This window comes from Heterocephalus glaber, unplaced genomic scaffold (genome assembly GCF_053883595.1).
Source record: "Heterocephalus glaber isolate CG9 unplaced genomic scaffold, H.glaber_assembly_v1.0 deba00001561, whole genome shotgun sequence".
NCBI lineage: Eukaryota > Metazoa > Chordata > Mammalia > Rodentia > Bathyergidae > Heterocephalus > Heterocephalus glaber.
Window position 1 is genome coordinate 1066004 of NW_028258349.1, and position 21165 is coordinate 1087168.

Below are 21165 nucleotides of genomic sequence, written 5' to 3' on the forward strand. Positions count from 1 at the left end.
CAGATCAGAAGGCTGGGTTAACATAAATTTACTTGTAATAAATATAGTTGGCATTGTCCTCAGAAAAATAAATCCCATGAAAGTCTTGTGAAAGCAACATGAATTAAAAGAAATGATTATCCCATTTCTCCATCATCAAAATTAAATCAAATGTAGAATAAAGAAGGAAACTTTCCAAGTTTAATTTATACACTTTAGAAGTACTAGAATTACTAAAATAAGTACAGATTACTTTTATAATTTTTTACTTAGAAAAAGTAAGGGTTAGAGATATGAGTAACAATACAGCACTTGCCTAGCATGCACAAGGCCCTGGGTTTGATTCTCAGCACTGTCAAAAAAATTTTTGTTTTGTAACTCATCTATTTCCTGAGCCCCTTTATCTGGGTGGCTATCTTAAATCTCCTCACTCAGCCATACCACAACCAGATATGCAACTACTTCAGTTATTTCATTTCTATAATTGTTCTATTATCCTTTGGGGTCCCAAGCTGTATTTCCAGCTACTTTCCTTGTTCTCCATGTGAATGTCTTGATTACCCTTTAAATTTATATCCCAAAATAAATCCATCATCACCCTCTGCTAAGCTAACTCTTTCACCCAGGTTTCTAAGTTTTTCAATTGCATTTCAATTTCATAATCAGAGATCAGAGTACCTCCTCTTCCTCCACCCTCTTTTTTTCTCCATTGTTTCTTCCCGGCCCTGAAATTCAAATTCCCCCCACATCCTGCATAATCTGCATTGTTACACTTCTCATCTACTACTCTGCTACACAAATATCACCCGTGGCTAACAAAACTATCAGTTTTCCCCAGATCATCCCTCTAAATTTTACAACCATGGTTTCTTTTTTCTTCATGGAAGTTCTACCCATCTTTTGGGACCTATTTCAGATTTTATCTATTCCATTATTTCTTTATAGGTCCTTCAATCCGATAATAACTTATATATGTGTGGCACTTAACCTTTACAAAATTCTTTTCTTACAAAGTTTTAATCACTTAAACCTTAGAGCAAGCAGAAGTAAGTTTTATTACATGAATCCATCTGCTTTCCCTTCCTACCACAGCATACTCTGTCCTCTAATCCTCAATGAATTAACAATATTTCTTACCCACATCCTTGCATCATAGTAGTTTATGTCCTCACATAACCCCCATTCCAAATTTTGAGTGCCTTAACATAAAGACCAATGATTTTATTGCCTTTGAATGCCTACAATGCCCAGCACAATTCCTTGCACATAGTAACAGTTGATTAGCAAAGACTAATGAACCTAAACTGATTCCATTGATTTCCTCTCTGAGTTCAGTTGATTTCCTCTCTGCCTTGAGTATATGCCAGCTGGGGGTATGGCTGAGTGAAATGATACCAAGACAATTTAGGAAAATAGGAAAGAACAATGACTAAGTGGAGGAAAAGGAAGTGACTAGGAACAAAAGCAACTAGTGGATGTGCTGTAATTACATTCTCCCCTCCCTGAGACATAATTTCTCCACCTCTCAAGCCCTAGAAACCTCATCATCTGGTCTGAACTTCACTGTGGTCTAACTTTTCTCCCAGGCTCAATCTTTGCAGATAAGGACTGAGCTAAGAGGGAAAAGCATTGATGTGGGCTAGAAGGATGATAAAGCTTGGAGTGGAGTAACCGTGATAGAAACTCCAAATTCCTATTGTGTTTAATCATACTCCTCCAACATGGCTCTCCCATCATCCATTTCAGGGCTATCTGTTGGTACTTTCTTTTGCTCTCAGATCTAGTGTTTACCTTAATCAGAAAATTCCTGTCCTTAGCCCTGTTCCCTTTCCTTCTTTTCCATCTACTTGCCCCCTGCTTCAATTCTCATCATTTCTAGAAATGTTCCTTGTCTATTGTAAGTTTTCTTGATTTCCATCTTTTCATAATATATAAATCTACATTTATGGAGTCCTTTCTGCCTGAACTTCCTGACTTGCCTATTTTATTGTAGTTATTACTTCAACTCTTCCAGCCTTTTATCTTACAACCAAGCCAATATTTGAGTCAGAACATACATCTTGTTTTCCAGGTCAAAATTATGACTACCACACTTCTGAATCACACTACAAAGTTTAGCCTTTTATTTATGTAATTTATTGTTGTTTTCTGTGTGCTTACCTTGTCTTCCCAAAGTCAGCATTTTAATTTCCTTGGAAATAAAGGCCACATAGTTTACTTCATCTAAATTATCTCACAATAATTAGTACATAAATTAAATACTGATTGATTGATTGATAATTAATCAAGCTATATAAAATATTACTTTTTCCTGGTGGTCATTTTCCCATTCTGATGAGCAAAGTTTCCCAGGATTTACCTGTACCCAACAGCTCCATCATAGACAGAATCATTCAGATAAATAATGGAGCCTCCAGGGAGTACAAATTGCTGCCCAGCTGGAGCATTGTAAGACACCAAGCCATCTGCCAAAGGAAACGCAACTGTCAGTACCACGGGGAATGAGATGAGGTTGCTGCGCAGACCATATACCCTCAGGGAGCTACATGAGCTTCCAGGGTGCAAACCTGTGCAGTATGTCCACTAGGGTTCAAGTCAGGTACACAGGGAGCACTGCTGAGGAGCACTCTTCAGTAGCAGTCAGCAGAGTGACTCTAAATACATAGTTCCAGGTGTAGGTAGGTCACCAAGCCTTGGGTAGATGAACAGCGATCCATTCTCTACTCTAACCAAGAGGAAATAATTTCATGCCAGGGTAACTGATCCCATCCATTTCTGATTTGATTGTCTTTATTTCCCAGGGATGGGGTTTTTCATAAGGTCTGTAAGATCCCTGTGCTAGAGACCTACCTAGCCAGACACAGCCATAAAGCTCCACCCTCATGCACACATTCATAAGGTGATCAGTGACTGGAATGAAGCGGACAAATCTGGCTACAATGGGAGGCTCCAAGTCCTTCAGGAAAATGTCATAGGGGTTACTATTTCCATCTAGCACCTAAGAAGAAAGAGAAGAGAAAGAGTAAAGAGAGGGTATAAAATCATGCTCACTCTTCTTCACCTCATCACTCTTTTGATATCCCCTGTCTTTTTAATTCAAGAAATAGACTGTATCCACTCAGCTTTCCTAGCTGCCCTGATATCCTTCTCTGGGCCACCTCTCACACCCTAGGTCACAATGACAAGGGCATGCCAGGACTGTAGATATACATATCTACACAACTTGTGCTTTTTTTCTTTTGGCCTAAGTCAAAATCTGGTGTTGGTCCCCCAGCAAGTGGATGTCTCTTCTTCCTACCTGTTTTCCATGCCGGTTCCGCCAAGAAATCCAGCGAGTGCCATCCCGACTGTAATTGATCTTGTACATAGGTGCGAACTCAATGCCATGACCACCTGCATGGCGCCCCTGGGTCCCCACAAGAGTGATAAAATGTAGGGTATGCAAATCAATCTGCAGAAATTCTTTCAGGTCATCAGGTTCCACTGGAATCTCAGGACACCAGGCTCCATCCCCTTCTTCTGAGTCCAGCCTTGAAGGGTAAGGGTTGAGGAGAGAGGAAGCAACTATAAGACCATAGAGTTGTTTACCAGGTCACAGAAAGTAGCTATTCTGTGCTGAGGGAAGAGAGCAGGCTTGAAGTCCTGTCCAGACAGAGTTTGGGGTTCTCTGCCCTGGTCTGATTGCCCCCACCATTCCCATTTGTGGTCAGTTTCCTTTCTCTGAAACACCACAAAACCCATAGGGAATCGCTACCAGGGAGTTGGAGGCCTTCAGAAAACATTCAGCCTTTGTTTTTCAAGTTGATTTAGAGACCTCAAAGGACATGAAGCCCGCTCTATACTCTGCCCCCCAATAGAGGCATTTCATCATCCCTCTTCCCAGTTTTCAGAGTCAGCCTAACACAAGTAGCCACTCCTGACATGGATATCAAGTTATGGGAGTGGGGATGGAGGGACAGTAGGATCTCCAGTGTAACTATGCAGTGCAGTAGAATGTTAACCAGCAAGATGGGCATGACTACCCAGCAAACATTACAGGAACCCAACCTGAGGGTAAGGGCTAAGAGCATGTCAGGGGAATAGTAAATAATCTGGTTTCATTTTATTACCTCCAGGCTGAGTTACTACTGAGCAAAACTGTGAAATCAATATAGGGTTTATTTTGGAAATCTCTTACCACTTTCCCTCTTCCCTGGAATGCTCTCTTTTCTCACAGATGTTACCCATTCATTTGTTGCTCCCTTCCAACCTCACCAACCATCACTCTAGTCTTTCACACACTAAGCTAAATATTATGAGGAAAGTTTACCAGGGTCACTTTCCTTATGGGTGATTTCATTTTAATAAAACCAGTACCTTACACCGAAAGAATTAGATCCCACAAGGAGGAATAAGTTACAAGAGTAGTTTTTGAGTTGGGATTTTGTTGCTTTAGAGGACCTCTGAAATATTACCAGAAGGAACCGATGATGCTCTGTTTATGGGTGCAGTTTAAAAGAAAAGAATTGGTTGAAGGCCTCAATGTCTGGTTTAGCTTTGGGCGAGTGATGTCTGTACAGATACCCTCCCCTCCCAGAGGAGGAACAGGTCTCCTAACTCCCAGTATCCCACAACATCTGGACCTTCCCATATCTGCTGCCTTGGTCTCCTTCCTGCAGCAGCTCACAGTGAGAAGGTCAGGCAATGAGAATTCCCTGCAAATCAATGAATCCATTCACTGTGGGCCTGTGGCTCTGAGGCATCTGTGGTTGGGATGAGGTTGTCAGAGCAGCACATGCAGCCAAGCCCTTAGTTCTCTCCCTGAAAGCATGAAGAGCAGGACAAGTCCACTTAACATCTGTCCTTCATTCCACCAGCTCAGACCAGTACCACCCCTCTTCACCTGCTGCCTGAGGCATCTGTGTCCTAAAAATGTGTCAGGCATCTGTGTCAGGCATCTGTGTCCTAAAAATCAGAACCACCCAGAATCCAGGCTTTCCTGATGTAGCCATTCTCACCTTCCATATTTAGCAGCTGTAGACTCCGACCACTGACTGGAAGCTGTGATGTCCTCATCTGGAATCTGGCCTCCTGACATGCCCAGAGGATAGCGGCATATAGCTGGACCAAAAGAAACCAAAGATAAAAGAGAGGGCATGCTTTTATTTTTATTTCCAGATCCCCCCAGGGAGACTATAACTGATTACTGAACAGGAAGTAAGAGATCTTAAATTTTCCTAAGTCTCTCTAGGATCATGGTTTGACCACCCTGACTTTACCAGACTTTTCTTTCTGGCCCTGACTCCATAAATCAGTTAGGCTTCCAAGATTTGACCTTAGACAGAATTATCTTTTGGTACAAACTCTCGCAAGTAATGTAATATGGTATAATGTGCTGATTTATTCTTTTATTTGGTAATAACCCCAATGCCCCATCCTTTTCCCCTTATTAGCACACATGTATTTCTAACACTAGTGTATTTCATAACACTAGTGAGTCATAATCATCAGGTACTCCTGTGGCCCATAGCATTCTTTTCTTTTTAGGTAGCTAATTACATGAAACTATGAAGTAAACCAACAAATTTCCATGAAAGTATTAAACCTACATTTTTGGCCCCAATAGCACCATGTCTGGCTCTTGGTCAAAAATAATAACCTCTAGGGATGGACTTCTACTTTCAACTAAGATGGAGTGACAGAGACAAGATCCACCTTCCTGTATTAAACAACCCCCCAAAAAATATGTGAGATACATGCTTTCAGAAAATGAACATTAGACAAAAAAGGACAGCAATTTCTGAAAGACAAGATACAAAGATGAGCCCTACAACTGAGGTAGCTTACTGCTCTGAGGGTCCAGTTACAGAACAATGAGTGAAAACTCAGCAGAGCTTGGAGAATCCTCTGAACTAAAGAGACAAAGATATGAGTCCAGAGAGCTCCAGAGAATTGGACTTCTCAGAATATATAGAGCTGCCAGGTAAGATATAGGATACCTAATTAAGTTTCAATTTCAGATAAACATTTTTTTAGTGTACGCTTCATGGAATAAAAAAAATTCAAGGCATGCCAAGCAGCAGAAAAATAGAACTCATCTTGAGAAAGAAAAATACAAAAAGCAAAACAATTTAAACTGATTCAGAACTGACAGCATCAAAAAATCTCAATAGCATTTTTATAGAAAAAATTTTTAAAGTTCTAGGATTCACATGCAACCCCAAAAGGCTCTGAATAGCCAAAACAATTTTGCAAAAGGAGAACAAAGCTGGGGTATGACACTCCAAATTTTAAAATATACTGCAAAACTAAAGTAGTTAAAACACTACAATACTGTAATAAAAAGACATGTACACCAATGGAACAAAATAGAGAAGTTAGAAATAAACTCATACATATAGCATAACTGATCATCTTCAACAAGGGGGCAAAAAAATGCAGTAGGGAAATAATAGTTTTGTCAACAAACTTGTGGGAAAACTGGATATCCACATGCAAAGAATGAAATTGGAACCTTACATTACACACAAAAATCAACTCAAAATGGATCAATCATTTAAATGAAGAATCTGAAATTCTAAAACTCCTGGAAGAAAACATAATGGCACTGGATGTGACACCAAAAGCACAAGCAAAAATGGGTAGAACCACATTAAACAACTTATACACAGCAAAGAAAACAATTAACAAAGTAAAAACCTTTGAAATGGGAGAAAATATTTTCAAGCTACACATTTGATAGGGGTTAACATCTAAAATACATAAGGAGCTCATGCAACTCAATAGTAAGAACCACATAACTCAATTTATAAATGAAAGACCAGCACCCGGAAGGAAGGTCCCCCGCTGCCACCCCAAGTTCCTAGGGCAGAGAAGGTGAGCTGGTCCCAGAACCTGGAAGGAAGCACCCCTGCCACCATCCCATGCTCCTAGGGCAGAGAAGGTGAGCCACGTGGGTGCCAGAAGCACCCTCCCCCCATGGAAATGAGAAGACACATAAATAAGCCTCAAAAACAGACTTCTGGATCACCTACAGCAACCCCAGAGGGAAACGAGATCGAACAACCTGATACTCAATCACCTGGACTCTCTGAACTGGCAACAAAAGAGGATCTGGGAAAAATGAAATCAGAAATAATTACTCAGATAACAGCAAAGATTGTGCTCATAGTGCAAGACATGATTAATAAATCTAGAGATGACACAGATAAAAAAAAATAGTGGATCTGAGGAACATGATGGAATCCCAACATAGGAAACAAATGGAATCCATAAAACAGATGCAAACAGATTTCCAGGAGATTAAAAACTCCATCCAAAGTCTGCGCAGCGGAATGAACCAATGTGAGGATAGAATTTCAGATATAGAAGAAAAGATTGCAATTAGTGACCAGGAAAAGAAAAATTGCTTCAAAATTGTAAGGGAACACAAGAAATCAATCCAGCAGGTGCTAGACGATGCAAAGAAGAATAACATAAGACTGATTGGAGTCAATGAAGAAAGAGGAGAGAGTGCAGATGACATAAAAAACTTCACAGAAGTGATGGCAGAAAACTTCCCAAGCAGGGGAAAAGAACTTGACATACAGATAAGTGAGGCAGATCGGACTCCAGCTAGCCTTGATAAAAAAATCTACACATAAGCGTATAATAGTTAGGATCTCAGAAATCCAACAGAAGAACAAAGTTCTGCAAGCAGTGAGAGAAAAGAAAAAAAATCACATACAAAGGAAAGCCCATCAGAATCACAGCAGACTTCTCAATGCAAAGCATCAAGGCAAGAAGAACTTGGAGTGATGTATTTCAAGCCCTAAAGGAAAATAGCCTCCAACCCAGATTGATGGACCCTGCAAAACTATCTTTCAAAATTGATGGAGAAGTTAGATACTTTCATGATAAAGAGTACCTCAGGAACTTCATGAATACCAAACCGGCACTCCAAAAACTTTTAGACAATACTCTAGGAAAAGACAATGAGGATCACAACCCCAGGAAACCCAACAGAATGAATCCATTGGAAGTGACAAATTAAATGCAAAGCAGGAGAATCCAACAAAAAGAAAAAGTCATGATAAGGCTTTTAAAACTTTTAACTTCATCTTCCTAATGAGTGTATAACTCAATCTTGTTATTGTACTGATTAGTATTTTTCTGATTCTAGAGTTGCACACCTTTCCTTGTGCTGTACTGGCTGTTTATCCTCTTATGTCTACTTTTTAACTGGGTTGTCTATCAATGAGCTCTAAGAATTCTTTATATATTCTGCTCATAGGTTATATGCATGGTAAATATGGACTGTTTAAGGACTACTTTTCATTTTAATGATGTCATTTAAAGTTCTAAATTTTGATGGAATCTCATTTATCAATTTTTTTCTTTTACACATCATGTCATTTGTATCTTAGGTAGGTCTTGCCTACCCTGAATTCATAAACATTTTCCCTTCTAATTTCTTCTTAAAGTTTTATACTTTTAGGCTTTCATATTTAGGTTCATAGATCCCTTCAAGTTATTTTCATGTATGGAAATAAAGGGTTGAGGTTAAGTTTTTATATACAGATACCAGGTGTTCTAGTGCTGTTTGCTGAAAACACTATCTCTTCCTTGGCTCTTGAATTGAGTTTATATTCTATAAAATGCTAATGTTAAATAATCTTTCAAAACTGAGTGGACCATATATGTGTGGTTCTATTCCTAGATTCTCTGTTTTATTCCAATGCTCTATATGTCTTTCCTTACACTAACACTGTCTTGATTACTGTAGTTTAGAAGAAGTCTTTTTTGTATTAAATTCTTTTATTGGTACATTGTAGGTATACAACACAATTACATTTCTCATTGGGAATTGTACCTTTATATAATGCATCTTGGTTCTTACTTTTTCCCCATTCCTAGCCCTCCTTTCACACCCTCCACCCTTCCCTATTTACAAAGACTTTATTTCCATTTTTTCCATTTCTCAGCATTTTTTCCTTTCCCTTCTTTCCTTTCCCCTGTGCCTCCCACTACCCCTACCCCTTTGGACCTTTTCTTCCTATTTTACATTATCGATTATTCATTCTAATCATTGGTACATTTTAGGTATACAATATAATGACATTCATCATTGGAAATTTGCACCTTTACATAGTCTCTCTTGGTTCTTATTTTTCACCCTTGCCCAGCCCTCCCTTCAACCCCTCCAGTCCTCCCTATTGACAAAGATTTTGTTCCTGTTTTTCCATTTTCTCATATTAATCCCATTCCCTTCTATCCTTTCCCCTAGCCCTCCCAATTCCTTCCCCTTTGCCCCTTTTCTTCCTATGTCACATTATTTATTATACATTTTGTCCTTATTTACACTTTCAGTTTCTCACACCAGAGAAACTATTCCGTATTTATACATGTGTGTCCTATTTATTTCACTTAAGAGTATTTCCTCAATGTGCATCCACTTAGCTATAAATGTCTCTAATTTCTCATTTTTTATGGTTGAGTAATCCTCCATTTTATGAAAAAAACCACATTTTCTTTATCCAGTCTCCAGTTGATGGGCATTTGGGCTGTTTCCAAGTTTTAGCTATCACAAACTGTGCTGTTATGAACATGGGTGCACATATATCACTGTGGTATGATTCTTTTAATTCTTTGGGGAAGATCCCCAGCAGTGGAATAGCGGGGTCAAATGGGACTTCCAGTCTCAGTCCTTTGAGGTATCTCCATACTGATTTCCACAGTGGTTTCACCAGTCTACACTCCCACCAGCAGTGGAGCAGGGTTCCTCTTTCCCCACAGCCCCGCCAGCATTTGTTTTTGGTTGATTTCATGATAGCAACCATTCTTTCTGGAGTGAAGTGGAATCTCAGAGTTGTTTTCATTTGCATCTCGCAAATGACCAGTGAAGTTGAATATTTTTTGGTGTATTTATTTGCTATTTCTACTTCTTTGTCTAAGAAATGTCTGTTCATTTCAGATGCCCATTTTTGGATTGGGTCTTTAAATTTGGGAGATCTGATCTTTTTCAGCTTTATAGGTTCAAGATAGTAGGCCTTTGTCTGAGGAAGAGCAGGTGAAGATTTTTTCCCACATGGTGGGTTGTCTCTTCACATTGCTGGTGGTTTCTCTTGCTGTGCAGAAGCCTTTTAATGAGAAGAGATCCCATTTGTTGATTGTGCTAGTTCACGGGCAACTGAAGTTTTGTTCATAAAATCTTTTCCTACACCAATGTCTTCAAGGGTTCTACCTAACCTCTGTTCCAACTGGTTCAGAGTTTCTATTTTAATATTTAGATCTTTAATCCATTTTGATTTTAGTTTAGTGCATGGTGAGAGATACAGGTCTAGTTTTAATCTTTGGCAAGTTGAAGCCTAATTTTTCCAGCACCATTTATTAAAGAGACTATCTTTCCTCCAGTGAGGGTGTTTGACTCCTTTAACGAAGATGAGATAGCTGAGTGTGTCAGGCGTTGTTTCTGCATCTTCTAATCTGTTCCACTGGTCCTCAGGTCTGTTTCTTTGCCAGTACCATGCTGTTTTTATCACAGTAGCTTTGTAGTAGAGTTGTAGGTTGGGGATTGTGATACCCCCTGCCATGTCTCTGTTACCTAGAATTGCTTTTGCTATTCTGGGTCTCTTCTTGTTCCAAATGAATTTTTGGATTGTTTTCTCAAGGTCCATGAAGTATGCTGCTGGGATCTCAATTGGAATTGCATTAAATCTATATAGCAGTTTTGGAAGTATGGCCATTTTCACTATATTAATCCTTCCTACCCAGGAGCAGGGGATGTCTGTCCATTTTCTGATATCATCTTCAATCTCTCTTTTCAAAGTGCCATAGTTTTCAGAGAAGAGGTCTTTGATTTCTTTCATTAGGTTGATTCCTAGGTATTTCAGTTTTTTGGATGCTATTGTGAAAGGAATTATTTGCCCTATTTCTCTCTCAGTGAGTCTGTCATTGGTGTAGAGGAAAGCTATTGATTTTTGTGTGTTGACCTTGTAACCAGCTACTTGACTGAATTTGGTTATTAAGTCTAGAAGACTTTTGGTGGAGTTCTTCAGGCCTTCTATATAGAGTATCATGTCATCTGCAAATAATGACAATTTGACTTCTTCATTTCCTATCTTTATTCCTTTTATTTCTTTCTCTTGTCTAATTGCCATGGCTAATGTTTCCAGAACTATATTGAACAAGAGTGGTGATAGTGGACATCTTTGTCTTGTTCCTGATTTTAGTGTGAAGGATTTCAGTTTTTGACCATTTAGTATGATATTGGCTGTTGGTTTTTCATAGATGGCTTCTATCAGTTTGAGGTAGAGACCATCTATGCCAATTTTTTGTAGGGTTTTTATCATAAATGCATGTTGGATTTTGTCAAATGCTTTTTCTGCATCTATGGAGATAATCATATGGTTTTTGTCCTTGGCTCTATTGATACAGTGTATTACATTAATTGATTTTCATATATTGAACCATCCCTGCATCCCTGGGATGAATGCCACCTGATCAGGGTGTATGATCTTCTTGATGATCTTCTGCATTCTGTTTGCCAGTATCTTATTAAGGATTTTTGCATCTATGTTCATTAGTGAGATTGGCCTATAGTTCTCTTTTTCGGTTGGGTCTTTGCTTTGGGGAATCAAGGTGATGCTTGCTTCCAGGAATGAATTTGGGAGTATTGCTTTCCTTTCAATTTCACTGAAGAGTTTAAACAGTAGTGGCAGCAGTTCCTCCCTACATGTCTTGTAGAATTCAGTAGTGAAGCCATCAGGGCCTGGGCTTTTCTTAGTTGATAAGTTTTTAATTACATTTTCAATTTCATTGGTTGATATTGACTTGTTCAGAATTTTTAGGTCTTCTTCATTCAACTTTGGTAATTCATATGTATCTAGGAATCTGTCCATTTCTTCTATGTTGTCCATCTTATTGGCATATAGGTTCTGGAAGTAGGTATTGATGATCCTAAGTTCCTAAGGTGCTCTTTGTCATGAAAGTATCTTATTTCTCCATCCATTTTGAAAGATAGTTTTGCAGGGTACATCAATCTAGGTTGGAGGCTGTTTTCTCTTAGGGCTTGGAATATGTCACTCCAAGCTCTTCTTGCCTTGATGGTTTGTGTTGAGAAGTCTGCTGTGATTCTGATGGGCTTTCCTTTGTATGTGATTTGTTTCTTTTCTCTGACTGCTTGGAGAACTTTGTTCTTCTGTTGTGTCTGGAATCTTAACAATTATATGCCTATGTGTAGATTTTTTTTGATCAAGGCTATTTGGAGTCCTATATGCCTCACTTATCTGTATGTCAAGCTCTTTTCCCCTCCTTGGGAGGTTTTCTGCCATTATTTCTGTGAAAAGATTTTTTATGTCATCTGCACTCTCTCCTGTTTTTTCATTGAGCCCAATCAGTCTTATGTTATTCTTATTTGCATCATCTAGCAGCTGCTGGATTGATTTCTCATGTTCCCTTATAATTTTGAAGCAATTTTTCTTTTCCTGGTCACTAATTGCAATCTTATCTTCTATATCTGAAATTCTGTCCTCACACTGGCTCATTCTGCTGTGTAGACTTTCAATGGAGTTTTTCATGTCCTGGAAATATATTTGCATCTGTTTTATGGATTCCATTTGTTTCTTATGTTGGGATTCCATCATGTTCCTGAGCTCCTCTCTAGATTTATTAATTATGTCTTGCACTAGGGGCACAATTTCTCCTGTTATCTGAGAAATTATTTCTGATTTCATTTTTTCCAGATCCCCTTTTGTTGCCAGTTTAGTGGGTCCAGGTGGTTGAGTATTAGAGTGTTCCATCTCATTTCCCTTTGGGGTTGCTGTAGGTGATCTGGAAGTCTGGTTTTGAGACTTATTTACATGTTTTCTCATTTCAACTGGGGTGGAGGGCTGTCAGCGCCTGCACAGATTACCTCCTCTGAGGTGGGTGAGGTGGGACAGGGGCCGGGAGCAGCGGTAGGGATGGTGACCCAAAAGCCCTTTTCTCTGGGCTGGCAGCAGCCGGAGGGATGGTGGCCGGGAAACCCCTTCCTCTGGACCAGGAGCAGTGGGATGGTGGCTCAGAAGCCCCTCCCTCTGGGCCGGAAACGGTGGGAGGGATGGTGGCCTGGAAGCCCCTTCCTCTGGGCCAGGAGCAGTGGGACGATGGCTCAGAAGCCCCTCCCTCTGGGCTGGGAACAGTGGGACTCAGTACCTTGGTCTGGTGGTCTGGTGTCTTCTGTGCCTTTGTAATGTGGAATCAGGTGGCTGCCTGTCTGCAGTGGGGTGATTCGGTGTCTTCCGCGTTACTCACGACCTCAGTAGGCCATGCACAGACCTGCCTGTCTGCAGCGGGCTGATTTGGAGTGTTCTGCGGGACTGGGGACCTCGGTAGGAAGTGGGCAGACCTGCCTGTCTGCAGTGGGGTAATTCGGCGTCTTCCACGTGACTCAGAAGCAGTCTTAAAATTAGGTACTAAACATCTTCCAACACTGCTTTTTGTTTTTGTTTTTGTTTTTGTTTTTACTTTTCTAGGTCCTTTGTACTCCTACATAATTTTTAAATTTCAAAATCCAATTCTTCATTTATAGCAAGTATACACAGACCTGAATTTTTATATATACCTTGTGTTTTCTAATCCTGCTAAATTCAAGTACAAGTTCTAGGGGCTCCTAGATATTTCTTAGTATTTTCTCTGTAGATGATCATTTCATCTACGTATAAAGATTTTGCTTCTATCTTGCCAATCCTATCCTAATTGTGTCATTTTATTGCCAGACTATTTTGGTGGGGCCTAGGTTTCAAAGTTTAATGGACAGATAAAGAGTAAGCATATCTGTCCTTGTTCCCCACCTTAAGGAGAAAGCATTGTATCTTCTCCATTCTTATAAGGCGTTCTCACTGGAAATATGGAGTACATGTCTTTAATCTGTTGAAAAGGTTCTGTTCTACTTCTAGTCTCCTGATAGCTTTTACCATGAACAGCTGTAGAATTTAGTCCAATACTTTTTCTCCAACTAGTGACAGGATCATATGTCTTTCTCCTTTCCTCTGTTAAAATGATGACTTTTGGGGGTGGATCTTCCAATGTTGAACCAACACTGCCATCCCTATAACAAAACCACTTTCTACATCCTGCCAGATCTGACTTCCAATAGTTTGTTTTGTTAAACAAATTTCTATCTATGTTCATACTTTTTTCTTCTATTATCTTTATCCAGTTTTAGGATTAGCACAATGTTGATTTCCTAAAATGAGGGGAGTAGTGTTCCTTCTTTTTTTCTGCTTTAATTGTTTGTTATAATTTATCAGTTAAAATGTATATGAGCCTGCTGTTGTCATATAGGTAGTTTCTCAAGCTTGGAATATACTTTCTTTAATAGGTACTATTCAAATTTTGTATTTCCTCCAGAGTTAGTTTCATTAATTTGTCTTCCAAGGTACTTCTTAGAAGTTGTCAGATTTATTTTAAAAAAGATTTTTGTAATATGCCTTCTATATCCTTTTAAATTCTGTAAAATCTGTGGTAATGTCTTCTAAATCTTGATATTGTAATTTTAAAAATGTATAATTGATATTGTATAACAGGAAGAAAAGGTCTAAAAGAGCAGGGGAATTGGGAGGGGTAGGGGAAGGGAAAAAAGGGAAAGGAAAAAATATGAGAAGAGGAAAAAAAATGGAAACAAGGTCTTTGCAAATAGGCAAGGGTGGAGTGGGTGAAGGGAGGGCAAGGGAAGGGGAAAAAAATAAGAACCAAGATACTCATGTAAAGGTACAAGATCTCAATGATGAATGTAACTGTATTTTATACCTAAAATGTACCAATAAACTTAATGGGAAAAAAAAATAAATAAAAATAAAAAATAAAAACTATCAGCTAAAAATTAATAATAATAATAATAATAAATAAAAATGAAACACCAAAATAGACTTTTCTTCAAAGAAGACATGCAAGACCAGCATGGTGACATGTACTTGTAATCCCAGCCCTCTGGGAGGCTGAAGCAGTAGGATCACAAGTTCCAGCCCAGCCCTGTCAACTTAGCAATTTAGTGAGATCTTGTCTCAAAATAATCTTTTTTCAGCACCTGGAATTGAACTCAGGACCATGCACTTGCCAGGCAGGCACACCACCACTGAGCTAAATCCCTAGCCCCTCAAAATAAATTTTAAAAGGACTGGGATGTAGCTCAGTGCAAAGGACCTGGTTTCAATTCCAATGCCTCCCCCAAAAAGAAGAGGAAGAGGAGGAGGAGGAGGAGAAGAGGAGAAAAGGGAGGGAGGGAGGAGGAGGAGGAGGAGGAGGAGGAGGAGGAGGAGGAGGAGGAGGCGGAGGAAGCAGAAGAAGCAGAAGAAGCAGAAGGAGAAGAAGGAGAAGAAGGAGAAGAGGAAGAAGAAGAGGAAGAAGAGGAAGAAGAAGAGGAAGAAGGAGAAGAGGAAGAGGAGGAGGAAGAGGAGGAGGAGGAGGAGGAGGAGGAGGAAGAAGAAGAAGAAGAAGAAGAAGAAGAAGAAGAAGAAGAAGAAGAAGAAGAAGAAGAAGAAGAAGATGCAGAGGAGGAGGAGGAAGAAGTAGTAGAAGAAAAGGGGGGAGAGAGACATACAAATGATCAGTAGTTATGTGGAAATTTGATCAACATCATTAGTCATTAGGGAATTGCAAATCAAAGCCACAATGAGATATCACTTCACATCTGTGAAGATGGTTATCATCAACAAAAACAAAAGATAAAGAGTGCAGGTGAGGAGTTGGAGAAATTGGAATCCCTGCACTGGGAATGTAAAGTGGTACAGCCACTATGGAAAATAGTATGAAGGTACCTAAAAAACTCATAAATAGAGCTACCACATGACCCAGTAATTCTATTTATGGGTGTACTGTATACCCAAAAGAATCAAAATTAGGATCTGTACTTCCATGTTCATAACACCATCATTCATGATAGCCAAGACATGGAGACAACCTAAATGTTTATTAACAGAAGAATAGGTGAAGAAAGTGTGGGATAAACATAAAATGAAATATTATTCAACCTGACTATCCCCCAGTGACCAGCCTGCACATAATGTGGACCTCAGCCGTGTGGAACCCCACTCCGTCCCCACAACTGCCTGAGTGCCCAGCTGGCACCTGAAGCCCCCCCCACCTCTTCCAAGAGGAACAGATGACAATCATAAATATATATGTACCAAATATGAATGTCCCCAACTATACAAAACAAATATTAATGGACATGAAAAACCAAATAAGTACTAATACAATTGTAGTTGGGGACTTCAATACCTCACTATCACAAATAGACAGATCATCTAGACAAAAAAATCAACAACGGAATTCTAGAACTGAACCAAGCTATTGAACAAATGGACTTAATAGATGTTCACAGAGTGTTCCACCCCACAAAATCAGAATACACATTCTTTTCAGCTGCACCCAGGTCATTCTCCAACATAGACCATGTGCTAGCTGATAGGACATGTTTAAGTAAATGTAAAAGACTTGAAGTTATCCCCTATATATTATATTGCACTATCAGACCATAGTGCAATAAAATTGGAGATAAATAGCATAAGAAATCACAAAATCTCCACAAACACATGGAAATTGAATAACACTCTCCTGAACAAGCAATAGGTCACAGAGGAAATTAGTTTCTACAAGTAAATGAAAATGCCAGTACAACACACAAGAATCTATTGGACACAATGAAATCAGTTCTACTAGGGACATTCATAGCAGTGAATACACATATTAGGAAAACAGAGAGAGCTCAAATAAACAACCTAACGCTGAACCTCAAGCTCCCAGAAAAAGAAGAGCATGACAAGCCCAAAGCTCATACATGAGAAGCAATGATAAAGATCAGAGCAGAAATCAATGCAATGGAGACTAAGAGAATGATACCAAAAAATCAATGAATCAAAGAGTTTGTTCTTTGAAAGAATAAATAAAATCGATAAACCTTTAGCCAAACTTATCAAAAAAAAGGAGAAAAATGGCACAAATCCATGCAATTAAGAACAAAAAAGGTGAAGTCACAACAGATCCAGCAGAAATCCAGAGGATCATCGATACCTACTGCGAGAAGCTCTACTCCAATAAAATGGAAAACACAGAAGAAATGGACAGATTCCTAGATATAAATGAATTGCCAAAGTTAAATGAAGAAGATATAGAAATTCTAAACACCCCAATTACAATGAGTGAAATTGAAAATGTAATAAAAAATTTACCAACAAAGAAAAGCCCAGGTCCTGATGCCTTCACTGCTGAATTCTACAAGATATTTAAAGAAGAAGTATCACCATTACTCGTTAAACTCATCAATGAAATTGAAAGGGAAGCAAGGCTTCCAAATTCATTCTTGGAAGCAAGTGTCACTTTGATTCCAAAACCAGGAAAAGACCCAACCAAAAAAGACAATTACAGGCCAATCTCCCTAATGAATATAGATGCAAAAATCCTCAACAAATACTGGCAAACAGAATATAGAGGGTCATCAAGAAGATCATACACCCTGACCAAGTCAGATTTATCCCAGGGATGCAAGGATTGTTCAACATACATAAATCAATAAATGTAATATACTATATTAACAGAGTCAAGGACAAAAACCATATGGTTATCTCAATAGATGCAGAAAAAGCATTTAATGAAAACCAACACTCACTCATGATAAAAACACTACAGAAAATTGGAATAGAAGGTCTTTATCTCAACCTGATTAAGGCTATCTATGAAAAACCAACAGCCAACATCATACATACTAAATGATCAAAAACTGAAAACTTTCACTCTAAAATCAGGAACTAGACAAGGATGCCCACTATCACCACTCCTGTTCAATATAGTTCTGGAAACATTAGCCACAGCAATTAGAAAAGAGAAAGAAATAAAAGGAATAAAGATAGCCAAGGAAGAAGTTAAACTGGCATTATTTGATGATGATATGATACATTACACAGAAGACCCAAAAAACTCTACAAAAGACTTCTAGACTTAATTGACAGATTCAGCAGAGTAGCTGGATACAAGGTCAACACTCAAAAAACAATAGCCTTCTTGTATACAAATAACAGGCTCACTGAGAGAGAATTTTGGGAAACAATTCCTTTTACAACAGCATCCAAAACAATGAAATATCTAGGAATCAATCTAAAAAGAAAGCAAAAGACCTCTACACTGAAAACTACAGCACTCTGAAAAAAAGAGATCGAAGAGGATATTAGATAATACAAGGGAAAGACATTCCTTGTTCCTGGGGAGGAAGAACCAATATAGTGAAAATGGCCATACTTCCAAAACTGCTACAAAGTTTTAATGCAATGCCGATTGAAATTCCAACAATATATTTCACAGAGCTAGAGAAAACTATCAAAAAATTCATTTGGAATGAGAAAAGACCTAGAACAGCAAAAGCAATTCTGGGCAACAGAGACATGGCTGGGGGCATCACAATCCCCAACTTGAAACTATACTACAAAGCTACTGTGATAAAAACAGCATGGTACTGGCAAAGAAACAGACCTGAGGACCAGTCGAACAGATTAGAAGATGCAAACTTCAGACTTACTCAGCCACCTCATCTTTGAAAAAGGAGCCAACCACCCTCACTGGAGGAAAGATAGCCTATTTAATAAATGGTGTTGGAAAAACTGGATTTCAACCTGCCAAAGATTAAAACTAGACCCATATGGGCCGGGGATTTAGCTCAGTGATTCTGCCACCTCCCTCGAAAGCACAAGGTCCTGAGTTCGATCTCCGGTACCAAAAAATAAATAAATAAATAAAACTAGACCCATATCTATCAACATGCACTAAACTAAGATCAAAGTGGATTAAAGATCTAAATATTAAAACAGAAACACTAAACTTGCTGGAAGATAAGTTAGGTAAAACTCTTGAAGACATTGGCATAGGAAAAGACTTTATGAACAAAACCTCAATAGCATGAGAACTAGCACAAAGAATCAACAACTGGATCTTATCTTATTAAAAAGCTTCTACACTGCAACAGAAACCACCAACAGAGCTAAGAGACAACCTACAATGTGGGGAAAAATTTTTAGCAGCTGTACCTCAGACAAAGGACTACTATCTAGAATATATAAAGAATTGAAAAAAATCAGACCCCCTAAATTTAAAGACCCAATTCAAAAATGGGCATCTGACATGAACAGATATTTCTCAGACAAAGAAGTAAAAGCAGCAAATAAACATTTGAAAAAATGTTCAACATAACTGGTCATTCTAGAGATGCAAATGAAAACCACACTGAGATTCCACCTCACCCCAGAAAGAATGGCTGCTATCACAAAATTAACCAGGCCAGGGATTTAGCTCAGTGGTTCCGCTGCCTGCCTCACAAGCACAAGGACCTGAGTTTGATCACTGGTACCAAAAAGAAAAAGAAAAGAAAAAAAAAAATCAACCAATAACAAATGCTGGCGGGGGTGTGGGGAGAAAGGAACCCTTCTCCATTGTTGGTAGGAGTGCAGACTGGTGCAACCACTGTGGAAATCAGTATGGAGATAACCTCAAAGAACTAGGACTAGGGGTCCCATTTGACCCAGCTATTTCCCTGCTAGGTGTCTTCCCAAAAGAACTAAAAGAATCATACCACAGCGATATATGTGCACCCATGTTCATAGTGGCAGTTTGTAATAGCTAAAACTTGGAAACAGCCCAAGTGTCCATCAACTGGAAACTGGATAAAGAACATGTGGTTTTCTTATAAAATGGAGTACTACTTAGCCATAAACAATGAGAAACTAGAGACATTTATAGCTAAATGGATGCATATTGAGGCCATACTCTTTAGTGGAATAAATAGGACACACATGTAAATACCGAATAGTTTCTCTGGTGTTAGAAACTGAAAACATAAATAAGGATTAAAATGATTAAAATGAATAACTGATAATTTGAAAAAGGAAGAAAAGTTCCAAAGGGGTAGGGGAAGGGGAAAGGAAAGAAAGGAAAGGAAAAATTATGAGAAAAGGAAAAAATGGAAACAAAGTTTTTGTAACTAGGGAAGGGTGGAGAGGGTGAAGGGAGGACAGGGAATGGGGAAAAGATAAAATCCAAGATACATCATGTACAGGTACAAGCACCCAATGATAAATGTAAACGTATTGTTTACCTAAAATGTACCAATAAAAGAATTTAAGAGAAAAAAAAGAGAAATATTATTCAACCTTTAAAAAAAGAAATCCTGTAATTTACAAAAACACAGATGAACCTAGAGGACACTATGCTAAGTGAAATAAGCTAATCACAGAAAGACCAATTCTGCATGGTTCCACTAAACATGAGATGTCTAAAATAGCCAAATTCATAGAAACAGAGAGCAGCATAATTACCAGGGGCTGAGAGGAACAGAAACAGAAATTTGCTATTTAACAGATGTAAGTTTCAGTTAGACAAGATAAGTAAAATATACAAGTCTGTGTCTATAGTTAACAATTTTACACTTAAAAGATCTTTTAAGAGAAAAGTTCTCATATTAAGTGTTCTTATTACAATAATAATTTTCTTTTAAATTGACTGCATTTTATACCCTAAGTACTTCCTTAGCCTCCATCTAGGGCACCTTTCGCAGCAAGCCAGGACCCTCTATTAGCTCTACTGTCCAGCAACAAAAAGGAACGAACTATTGCCACATGCTATAATGTGAATAAATTTTTAAATAGCTGTGCTGAATGAAAGATGCCAGACAAAGAGGATACATATTATAAACCTCCATTTATATATAATTCTAGCAAACCTATTGTGACAGAAAACATATCAGTGGTTTCCTGGGGGACATGGAGTGGCCAGAAGAATCCCAAAGGGGCATAGTAAAGTTTTTGGTGGTAATGATTTCATGGGTTTAAACTATACAAATATCAAAACTGATCAAATTGTGCATTTTAAATATGTGTTTACTGTGTGTTACTTATACTTGAATAAAGCTGTTTTTTAAAATAGTAAACTATTGAGATTTTGACTTTTGAATTTTCACTTCCCTTTTCAAAGCAGGTAGCTAGGCTTTTGCATGTTTTCACCTCAAGGATGGTTTATTTTTATAGGACATAAATAATTTCTTAAAGTTAAGTAGCTTCCTAAAAAGCCTGACTTCATTAAGGGACTGCAGAGTTAGATTGGGATGACAGAGAGAAATCTGAGGCTTCCCCAAGCTTTGAAGGAGTTATGGTTTAGATAAAGAACATCCCCCAAAGGTCTCTCATGCTCACAGGCAAGGCTTTTTGA

At 38.6% G+C, this 21165-nt stretch overlaps 1 protein-coding gene across 17 annotated transcripts in view; it reads right to left on the reverse strand.

Annotated features, from left to right (window-relative positions):
* The window catches only part of Ddr2 (discoidin domain receptor tyrosine kinase 2), a 192292-nt gene that overhangs the window by 31880 nt on the left and 139247 nt on the right, over positions 1 to 21165 (reverse strand). For all 17 annotated transcript variants that reach the window (XM_087190868.1, XM_087190860.1, XM_087190863.1 and 14 more), the window contains 4 exons: positions 4977 to 5079; positions 3278 to 3509; positions 2830 to 2977; positions 2339 to 2444 (listed from right to left, as the gene is read on the reverse strand). In XM_087190868.1, coding sequence (XP_087046994.1) covers positions 2339 to 2444; positions 2830 to 2977; positions 3278 to 3509; positions 4977 to 5079 — 589 coding nt within the window. The remainder of the gene's footprint in view (positions 1 to 2338; positions 2445 to 2829; positions 2978 to 3277; positions 3510 to 4976; positions 5080 to 21165) is intronic.